Source organism: Sinocyclocheilus anshuiensis, unplaced genomic scaffold (assembly GCF_001515605.1).
Source record: "Sinocyclocheilus anshuiensis isolate Anshui unplaced genomic scaffold, SAMN03320099.WGS_v1.1 scaffold2168, whole genome shotgun sequence".
In the NCBI taxonomy this organism is placed as follows: Eukaryota; Metazoa; Chordata; class Actinopteri; order Cypriniformes; family Cyprinidae; genus Sinocyclocheilus; species Sinocyclocheilus anshuiensis.
The window spans coordinates 901,712-913,775 of record NW_015546037.1 but is presented as its reverse complement, the minus strand read 5'-3'; the positions used below and the strand labels follow the sequence as shown (position 1 = coordinate 913,775).

Sequence of the window (12,064 nt, the reverse complement as noted above, 5' to 3'; positions counted from 1 at the left end):
TCATGATGCTGAAAGGTGAGAGCAGAGGCCAGGCCTGCAACCGTTTGATTAACATTTAGACAGCTTTCACTAGAACAAACAAATACAAGACTGAAATCAAACAGTTCACACCTCTGCAAAAGAGAAAGAGAAAGAGAGAATGACAGAATGATAGAACGATAGATAGATAGATAGATAGATAGATAGACAGATAGATAGATAGACAGACAGACAGACAGATAGACGGATATATGGATGGATGGATGGATGGATAGATAGATGGTGTCCAGTGGTTTCACATTGATCTGTAACAAGATCGAGCTTCTGCCACACAGACACAGACACAGACACACACACACACACACACACACACACACACACACACACACACACACACACACACAGTCTGCAAGAAGTCTGCAGAAAACTGATGTGTTGAGTTTTTCAGGAAATACCTTTTATGAAAACAAACTTATTGCATCAAACCTCACAACACTTTCTGATCTTTCTCTCTGGCTGCTTCCCGTTTGCTGTTGCCTTCTATCTTTCTGACAGCTTGACCTTTTGTGACCTTTACAAAGTTTTTAATTAGGATCGTGCTTCCAGCTGACATGCACTATGGGGCGTGTGTCTGGAGGGAAGGGCCTGTGGCTGTGAAATTAATCTGTCAATCAAAGGCAAATCCATTACACCAGCCAATCAGCAGCCAGGATTTACAGTAGGCTCAAACGATGATGTCATTATGCGGAGAACAGCGACAGACCTCAAGAACTCACACACCCAGATGCTAATATTTAAATGAGTGAATTTAAATACTAAATGAGCAGAATTAATTAATGCACAGGAATGAATAATTAGCTTTATCTACACGAAAGACTAAAACACTCATAAAAAGACAAAAAAGACCAAAAGGTATTACCATGTTTTTGTAGACACGGTACCATGGTAAATCACAGTGTATACAAATGATGGATGGATGGATGCATAGATAGACAGAGAGAAGGATGGATGGATGGATAGACAGAGAGAAGGATAGATAGATAGATGGATGAATGGATAGATAGATAGATGGATGATAGAACAATAGATGGATAGATAGATGGATGAATGTATGGATGATAGAACAATAGATGGATAGAGAGATGGATAGAACGATGGATGGATGGATGATAGTTAGATAGATGGATAAACTGATGCATGAATGGATAAAATGATAGATGGATGATAGATGGTAGATGGAAGATGGACAGATAGATAGATATATAGAACGATGGGTGGATGGATAGAATGATAGATAAATGGATGGGTAGATATATGGATAAAATGATAGATGGTAGATGGAAGATGGACAGATAGATAGATATATAGAACGATGGGTGGATGGATAGAATAGATGGATGATAAAATGATAGATAGATGGATGGATGGACGGATAGGTGGAAGATGGGCAGATAGATAGATGGATAGAATGATGGTTGGAAGTTGGATAGATGGAAATAACGAAGGCTGGATGGATAGAACGATGGAGAGCTGGACCATATGATGCCATCACTGTACCATGGTACTTTTTAAAGGACATGCATACAAACTCAACTTATTAAAACTGACAGTATTTTATTCTATCTATCACACAGAAGGAGTTTGATTGACAGGACACTGACCGGTGCGCGGGTTGATGCTGAAGAAGTTCTGCGGGTTGCCGCTGGAGATACGGAATGACAGGCGGGGCTCGGTTGCCGTGGCGTCAGGGTCCTGCGCCCGGATCTGAATGATGGACTGGTCCTTCTGGGAATTTTCCGGAATGGTGGCGTGATACATTGGCTCAGATGTGAGGGGGGCGTTATCGTTAACATCCTCAACCTGTTCAAACACACAGATTTACCACACATATCTATCTATCTATCTATCTATCTATCTATCTATCTCACATAGGATGCACACTAATTTACCTGTATGTACACTTGTAGTGCTGCTGACTGCGGTACCACTCCCAGATCAGTAGCGTACACTGTCAGCCAATAGGAGTCCTGCGTCTCTCGGTCCAACAGATCTGTAGTGTAGATGATACCTGCAAAATAAAATGGATAACAACACCAAAACATCACAAGCTGTACATTTTAATTCCAGTCAAACAGAGGCAGAATCGATAATTTAGTTTCAATGCATTCTACACGGAGACTGACAAACTCATATTAACTCTGATAGCAGTAATTGCTGTCAAAAAAGCAATTACAGAGCAGAAACATTAAAACTGAGCTGTGTAAATTGTTAAAATTTGGTCTCATATCTCAGATTAATAATCTAAATGAGCAGTTTATCCTTGAAAAGTGTTTGGTGCTATTAAAAACATTGCTGTTTGAGTATAACAGCAACAATGGCTCAGCCAATGGCGTGTGTCTGGGGCGGGGCTTCCTGCTTAGCTGGCCAATGGCCAAAAAACCTGTTTGGAGACAGTCATTATTACAGAAGGTCTGTTTACTGATGCTAGTGGTGCAGAAATTACACACTTTACCTTAGCAATAATTGCTTTTTACAAAAAATAAATTACTGAGCAAAAACATTAAAACTGAGGGGAATTGTTTTAATGTTAAATACTGTCTTGTATCTCAGATTAATGTACTAAGCAATCAATTTGTCAGGTAATTTTCTTGAAAAGTGTGTGGCGCTATCAAAACATTGCTGTTTGTTTGAGCCTAACACAGCAACAATAGCTATGTTTCCATCCACCTATTTTTATGCGCATTTTGGAATATCGCATGAAAAAATGCTGGATGGAAACGCCATGATGCGCATACACTTTAAAAATGTGCATACAAAACTTATGCGCACATCTGAGTAGGATAAACTTTTTATCCGATAAGAAAAAATGCGCATAAACTACGATGGAAACACATTTACCGAATAAATTCCACCAATGCGCATCTAAAAAGTCATGTGACTTTGCGCTATGAGACGGGATAACTTGACTAGCAGCGGACCGATCTCGTTCACAGCATCTATATATATGTTGCTATGGTCATTCTGAAAAGCCTGAGCAAAGTCTGTCGTCAAAGTATTTCTGTATAATTTTCTTACACAACTTCGTTCCCAAACAACTGGCATCCACCTCTGAGAGCAGTGACCGCATTTATTGTGTTTCGTCTGCTCGCTCTGGCGCAAGTAATTTATTATATATAAATATTATTATATTCAGTGGCTTCTCCTATATTCTTAAGTGATATTTAGTGCCACAGTTTACCAGGAAGTGACGATGTTGTTCTCTTTGACTCGTTGGATGGAAACGGTGCTTTATTTGCATATGTTTTATGCGATATTCCAGTTTTGCGCACAAGTTTAATTCGAATCTTTGGATAGAAACATAGCTAATGTCTCAGCCGTGTGTGTGTGTGTGTGTGTGTGTGTGACATCAATAATTCAGTTTGTTAGCCTGTAGGATTCATAAAATCCTTTAGTTCATTGTGCTAGAGTGAGAGCACACGTAATATATTCGGAACACCAGCAGAACTGCCCGAGGAACCTCACAATAAGAGCAGACGACGAAAAAAAGGGAGACAGAGAGGGCTTCCTTGTCTGGCCAATGGCGAGTGTTCTGGAAACCTCATTATTTATCACAACTGTTCTGTGGTGATGCTAGTAGTGAGTTACCTTTAAAAATCTCTGTTTATAATACAGCAGCACACAGGTTGTGGTAAATTTAGATCAATAAGGAGGTCACTTCCATAAGTCATGTAACAGAAACAGAGAAGAAGAAAACACAACCCTCAGGCTACAGACAAAATAAGACCTGAACCTCTGACCCCAACAACAGCCCGACATTTTCAATCGCTCCATGTAACCGTAAACTGAGGTCTTCAGTCTTGGGGACAAAAAATTAAATTATGTCCATGGTCAGAACATTAAAAAAAGAAAAAAAAAAAGCAGTTAATCTCAGGCACAGATTTGCCGCAAAAAGCGAGACTTTGCTCGGTGATTAACTGTCTCTTGAACTCCAATACTCATGCAGTCCACTAAAATTCCCCTTCTAACTAGATAATAGTCTGTTCAATCTGTAGTGAGTTGGAACCATTACGGAGGAGAAGGGCACAAGATAACATTCCTAGACAGAGAAGAAAAGAGTTTTAGAGACAAGGACATTTGTAGCTGCACTTGCCAGAGAAGGTCTTGGTAAGTGAGCATGAAATGAAGAAACTTGTTTTGATGCACCCCTCTTTATTTTATTTTTATTTTTTTTAACTTGTGTATACACACACACACACACACACACACACTCTTCTAAAAGGGGATATCTATTGTTTTGTACAAAGATAATTATAATTACTATGAATTAAAAACATTTATATTTATAATATTAATAATAAAATTAATATGAACATTCTAATAATATAATACATTTTAACATTATATTCTTTAAAAGTGGACATTCATGTATTATTTTATTTTTCATTATTTTCCATCACCAACTCTACGGTGGTTATTGCAATTAACATTAAAATAATAAAACATTCTAATAATACAATACATTTTAATATTAAATTGTTATGAAAGGGTACATATTCCCTAGACATCTCGTATTTTTATAAATCTAAATCTAATTACTATAGACGAATCAAAACTCAAATCCTGCTCTCTCTCTCGCTGTATGATTTTTATTATTTTTTTTTTGTATACTGTTGGTAATTTATGCATTATGTAAATATTGATTTATTGGTAATGTAACAATTGTTAAAATAAAGAAAGACTAAATCTCTCTCTCTCTCTCTCTATATATATATATAGTACACATATATTTAATAAAAAATATTTAATTAACATTAATATAATAAAAACATATATAATACATTTTAATATTATATTCTTATAAAAGGGGACATTCCTTAGACATTTACTGTTTTTATAAAGCTAATTATAATTACTATAGACAAAAAAACCCTCAAATAATTTTAATAAAAAACAATGATTGTATGTTTTAACATTAAAATAATAAAACATTATAATAACAGAATGCATTTTAATATTATATAATTGACATTCCATAGACATGTATTGTTTTATATAAAGCTAATTATAATTATTACAGACAAACTAAAATTCAAACCCTACCCTAAAAAGAGCTTTTTATATTTTTATTAAAAATAATAATAAAAATAATAAAATATTCTAATATAACCCATTTTAATTTTATATTCTTCTAAAAGTGAAGATTCCAGACATATATTGATATTTTTTTAATTAACATTAAAATTAACATTAAAATGTCATTATTTTTATTAACATTAAAATAATCAAATATTTAAATAATAATTAATTTTAATATTATATTATTGCAAAAAGGGGACATTCTTTAGACATCTATTGTTTTATTTAAAGCTAATTATTATACACAACCAGAACTCAAACCCTACAAGATTTCTTTTTGTATTTCAATAAAACAATATTTTAATTAACATTAAAATAAAACATTCTAATAATAAAATGCATTTTAATATTATACATTTTATCACTATTATTTGCATTTTTTTTATTTATTAATAACTGCTTTCCAAATGGGAGGTTGTGTCAAATTTAGCTTACTTTTGTGTACAACTTTGTCCTTAGTCTACAGCTAAGCAGTCACACACACAGTCCTGGCTAGAAGCTGATATTTCTGCCAGAGCTGAGCGAGCAGATAGGAAAGGCAGAGAGAGAGAGAGAGAAAGCGAGCGCAAATAAATGAGTGGAAATGGGGAGATTATTTCGCTTTTTGTTGGTTGTTGTGTTCCTGCTGTCTGACCTAGATAAGAACGATACGAGTCAATGAAAGAGTGCCAACCGGATGGCATGAGGCATGCACGTGTGTGTGTGTGCAAATATGTGTGTTAGTAATGCTGTTCATTGGCATAATCTCTGTGATCAATTATTAATGAGAGCCCAATTATCTACATCCTGCCTTTCCCAGCATCCTCTTACTGTAACTCAGGGTATGTAAGTGAGATAGTCGCTCATTAAATATGCAGGCCTCTTATAGATTCTTTAAGAACAGAATACAAATAAGCCTCGAATTAGTCTCGCTGAAGGAGGGAGTGAAAGAGCGACGTGTTTAGGATGAGAGGAAATGTGAGAGTTTCTGTGTGTTTATGTAATCTCTCTTCCAATCTTTGATCTTTGACTAATCTTTGGTTTAATAATTGATCCTGGTGCTTTCAAGACGAGTTCTTTGGCATTGCAAACGTGTTGTGTGTGTCAAAGCTCTGCTTCCCTGCACAGTTATAGTCATACATTAGTTTGACTAATGACAATGATAAATTGTCTCTTAAAGGGACAGAGCAATGATAAATTGTCTCTTAAAGGGACAGAGCACCCAAAAATATAAATTCTGACAATTCACCCAAAAATGAAAAATCATTTACTCCCCCCATGTCCTTCCAAACCCCAATGACTCTTTCTTTTGTGGAAACCAAAAGATATGTTTTGCAGAATGTCCTGGCTGCTTTATTCCATACAATATAAGTGGATGGGGACTGGAGCTGACAACTCCAAAAAATGCTCCATAAAGTTGTTCATATGACTTCTACTCTACATTCCAAGCTTTGTGTGAGGAACAGACTGAAATTGACATGTTATTTACTGAAATTTTCCTGTAGGTCTCATGCTTCATTTACATTTGTGTAAATATGATGCATCAAGATGCATAATTTGAAGTCTGACATGAAGAATTTCAACAATTCATGTTTTAAACCGCTGTTTGTTTCTCATACAAAGCTACAGAAGTGTACAGCTCTGTGTACAGAAGACATGGAATGTATTGCATGAGTCATATGTACTACTTTTATAGCGCTTTTGTTATTTTTGGAGCTTGACAGGCCAAGTCCCCATCATTAACGGCCGGTCTATGGTAATACGGTACATCAAGCAGGACATCCAAACGCTCGCCTATCATTCATCAACCTCAAATACGGCGTATCATCTGAAATATGTAAGTATTAGCAACTTTACATGGCCGCTCAATCTGATGTTGAAGCTGAACAGTAGCGCTCACTGCGTGACAGATGGAGGCGCTGGTGCGCTCACGAACTCCTAAAATACTCCAAAATTTTTGGTCATACAGATAAGAGTAATACATCTTTCGAATCTGTAAAGACTCTACGTTTATTTGTGTGCACTCACTATAACAACAAAACATTGCGCTTTTGTAAAATAATGAAAGCAAACAGGATGCGCTTTCTGCCGTCTCGGTCTCTGTGAACTTGAGCGCGTAACTTCAAAACTCTGTGTATACTTGCCTTACAGATAGGAAACATATCTATAGGGAGCGAAATGTCTACTTTCAAATAAACCAATTCAAATATTCTCAGATTATGTAATCTGTATGAAACATGCATACAGGCGTGTCCACTACTGTGGAGATGATACTTCTGTGGTGCGGTGTGGCAAGCTTTATACGTGTGCTTGAGTGTTTATAGGCTATGTAGGCAATTAAAGACTCATTATAATGATTTAAATGGTTTATTAATAAATGTGCGATTAGTTGACTAATGCTTAAAATGAACAACTACTAGTAGACTAGTAGACTACTTTAGTCTAGGGCAGCCCTAAAAATATTAAGCATCACAACTGTTTTCAAGGCTGATAATAATGAGAAATGCTTCTTGAGCAACAGATCATGATATGATATTAGAATCATGGAAGGATCATGTGACACTGGAGTAATGATGCTGAAAACTCAGCTTTGAATCACAGAAATAAATTCCATTTTAAAATATATTCAAATAGAAAACAGTTCTTTTAAATTTTAATAATATTTCACAATACTAAAAATTCTAAAATGAACGGAAGTGCAAATGTTGACAGAATCTTATTTTTTGGTTAAAAATGACCTTAGCTTGGTCTTGAGATGCATGTACTAAACTGTGAATTTTCATTGGACCCATGAAGGAAAGAACAAACCCAACACTTTTGTAATCTCAGCACTGTAATTACAAATGACATTTGTAGTGATTAGAAACAGGGTGTTGTGATACTGCATGTGCTTTTAGTGGGACATCATACTTCATTCAGGAACGTTTTCTATGCCGTAACCTAGCAACCTGAATAAAGTACGGATAACAGTCCCAGAAAACCATCAAAAGTGTCTTTCAATCAAAAACACACAACAGCAAACACACATACAAAAACGAATCCTGATGCACTAAATCAATAGCCTTTATTTAAATCAAATTAAAATGAAGCCAATTAACACTTTAGGAGGATGTATAGTGTGTATGTGTGTGTAGGTGGTGTTATCTGTCAGTGTGTGTTAGACACTTGTGTAAGCCTGTGAGTGAGACACATGCGTAGGAGGCACATTCACTGTCTAAGCAGCTTGTGTGTGTGTGTGTGTGTGTGTATGACAGAAAAGGAAATTCACAGATTCAGTCGCATCAAAATATCCCTGTGGTTTTAAAGGAGGGTGTTAAGAAAGTGATGACAGGGAGCAGACTTTACTATCTCCTAAACACAACCTCACAACACAGTAAAAAGCCACACAGATCTGGAGAAAACCGCACAAAGTCAGTGCCGCCCAACACAACGTACCAACCACAGATGCCTGTGAAACTCTAAACCACAGAACGCAATTACACAATATCACAATTACATAACACAGCCTACAGTTTGATAGAAACTCACAACTCCAGACTCAAAGTCAAGGCAAACTGACAACCTCAAACAATTAGATGCTTAAAGGGTCTAATACACTTTTTTAGTCTTTTATTTATGGTTTATCTATGTTTTTCTGCCAATTACAATTATAGTTCAGACATAAACATAGTCTTTTATACTAAGGTACCTTTAAGACTTATATATACTGTTCAAAAGTTGGAGTCTGTCATTTTGTTTCTTTATTAAAACTCACCAAAGTTGCATTTATTTGATAAAAATACAGTAAAATTGTGAAATAATATTACAATTTAAAATAACTGTTTTCTATTCAAATATATATTTAAAATGTAATTTATTCCTGTGATGCAAAGCTGAATTTTCAGCATCATTACTCCAGTCTTCAGTGTCACATGACCATTCTAATATGCTGATTTGCTGCTCAAGAAACATTTTTTTAATCAATGTTGAAAACAGTTGTGCTGCTTCATATTTTTTGTTCAAAAGCATTTATTTGAAAAACAGACAACTTTTGTAATATTATACCAGTCTTACTGTGCCTTTTAATCAATTTAATGCATCCTTGCTTAATAAAAATAAAAATTTATTTTTCTTTTTGAAAATTTCTTTACAAAAAGTCTTACTGAAAATAATAAATGACCTTTTTTAGGACTAACCAACCCAAATTTTGGCAAGTTTTCTTCAAATAAAACACAAATATTTCAATAATGCAAATGCTAAACACTAGTCAACAAACAATATGCAAATTATTTAAATATGGCTGGACATATTTTAATGCGTAATATTAATTTAACACCAGGAACATCAGAAGGACTCGTTTTTACAAATTAGTTCTGTGGAAGAGGTTTATATTAGATTTAGACATTAAAATATCACTCAATTAACTCCAAACTTCAGTTTTTCTCATATTCAAGTGGATATGTCCACTTCACATGATTTACAAAAGGCCAAGATGTGGAACAAGAAAAATGTTAAAAGAAAACCACTGACTGCTGCAACACATCAGTGGTTCCGAGCAAATGAGAAGCACTATCTTCTGTGCTTTGAACGACTGGCAGCTATTTCTGAACTCCGTAAAGGTCTCGAATTCACTGTAATATGAAGAAAATCACTTACCATAGAGAACAAATTGAAAAAAAAAAGGAAAGGAACATGGGCAGCTGGTGAAGTCGGTATTGTATTAGAGGGGGAGCATTGACTCTAATAATCAACTCTGATGATTAGATCTAACGTTGACATGGCTATTATGGTTTATTTAGGACAGAGAAACAGACATTTAGAGCTTGAGCAGAATATTTTACTAACGATTAGTCCTTTAACGAAGCAACAGACTGGAATTAGGCTTTACCGGAAATGCTTAAGTTGTTTTCTGGTTGATTTCATGACAGTTTGGAGCTGAAGTGACCCACTATTTCTGTACAGTGGCATCGACATATTCTCAAGAGAGCCTGTGCATTCATGCACACTCATACATGCATAATCACTGCGTTTTACATTATACTGACAAAAGCGAAATATGAGACATGCTAACGTTCACATAAGCACGCTCCCAGGCGTATGCAATATCACACATACATTTCCAAGAAGTGCATTCAATACTAGGAAGAAAAAAATAAATACATACTGGGTGTAGAAACAATTCTCACTATAAATTGCTGGTATATTTCACTAATCGGTAAGTAACATTGAATTAAACAAAATTTTGAAGTAAAAAAACTGAAACTGTATTTTCTTGTAAAATGTACTTCAATAATCTTCAAATAAAACATTTGAATGTTGAAATACATTTTCAAAGCATTTTCACTTGTAATTTTTGCCAAACATTGCTACAATGTTCCTTGCAGGGTTATTGTTTGATTATTTTTTTAGTTATTATTTTAACTAAAACCAAAATGAAAACTAAAACCGTTCAAATAAATAAATAAATTGGAGTATGTGTTATATTTGGATATTGTTATGTGGTAATAGAAATAAAATAAAATCGAAAAATCTTATTTTATTTTATTTCAGCTAGTTAGTTACTTACAACTTTGAAGACATTTGAACTTTGAAGACATTTGAACTTTGAAATAATTTGTAACAGTGAATAAGCATTCAGCAGGGTTATCAATGATAATAAAAATAAATAAAATAAAAAACATTTGTTACTTGGAATAAGTGTTAACAGAAATAAAATAAGATATAAAAATCTTATTTTATATTCAGTTAGTTATGTACAACTTTGAAATCAATTTTAACAGTGAATAAGTGTTTTCATTTGTTATTTCTGGAAAAAAGCTCCAACTTTAAAACTTTGAAAACATTTGAACTATGAAATTAATTTTTTATTGTGAATAAATGTTTGCATTTGTAATTTCCCTGCAGTGTTACTGTCAATAACTAAAACTAAAAAAATAAAATTAAAATTAAAAAATCATTACTTGGAATATGTGTTATCAGAAATAAAATATAAAAGTCTTATTTTATTTCAGTTAGTTGCCAAGGCATTATTTCTAATTTTGTTTTAGTTTAACTTGAAGTACTCAAACTAAAACTGAAGTAAAAATGAATAAGAACTATATAGACATAAAAAAAACTAATAAAAATGACAAAAGCACAAATAATTACTACATTTTTAACTAAAGTGAAAATGGAAAGTATAAAAATAAAAACTAACTCAAAAATAATACAAACTATAATAGTACATCATCGATATTAAAATAACACTGGTATCCTAATGGCTGTCAAAACTACTTTTTAAAAACTTTTATTATATATTATATATAGATAATGCATATAACTTCACCTTCTGCTATCAGACATCTCTGCAACATATTTGCACTTAAGCACTATGCTTTTAGAGCACGCAAATGCACGCATTGCATAAGCAGGACACATCTCTTGTGTTCAGTGCTACTTCAGCAGAGAAATCTCACAAACTCCTACGCACACTTTGCAATAGAGACAGAAAAAGAAAAGACAGACAGAATGAAAAGAAAGGGAGACATGGAAGGACAAAAACACAGAGAAAGCCTTTATTGAGTTTGTCATTTCGGTGTGCTCATCCACTTCCCCTGTTATTACGCTCCTAAATTTAGGAGCCCAAGCCTTGCGGGGTTATGCGGGGCACGAGGCAGGGTTTCATCCAATCACATCAGGTTACACGACCCAAATGGCCCGTGTAACATTTACGTGGCTGACAGTGTCATTTCAGCGTTTGATTGGATATGACGTGACATGAACTTGACCGCAAGAGTTTGACTGGCGGAGACGGAGGTACTTTGCTATAAAGAGATCGGCTGGGTTTCAAAACCTTGTGAACTGTTGAACTAGACAACATTTATGAAACATTTATGGTGAATGAACATTATTATTTGTCATTTTTATTATTGTTAACAAAAAACAATAAATAGTGGTGGTGCTGGTAAAGCGTCTACCACGGGTTTTTTTTTTTTTTTTTTTTTGCGATCGC

General features: G+C 34.4%; 1 protein-coding gene across 1 annotated transcript in view; it reads right to left on the bottom strand.

The window, feature by feature from the left end:
- Positions 1-12,064, bottom strand: part of LOC107698854 (protocadherin Fat 3-like) — a 170,687-nt gene that overhangs the window by 70,818 nt on the left and 87,805 nt on the right. Inside the window, exons 3-4 of the mRNA XM_016499983.1 lie at positions 1,929-2,047; positions 1,641-1,839 (exon numbers count right to left, since the gene is read on the bottom strand). Coding sequence (XP_016355469.1) covers positions 1,641-1,839; positions 1,929-2,047 — 318 coding nt within the window. The remainder of the gene's footprint in view (positions 1-1,640; positions 1,840-1,928; positions 2,048-12,064) is intronic.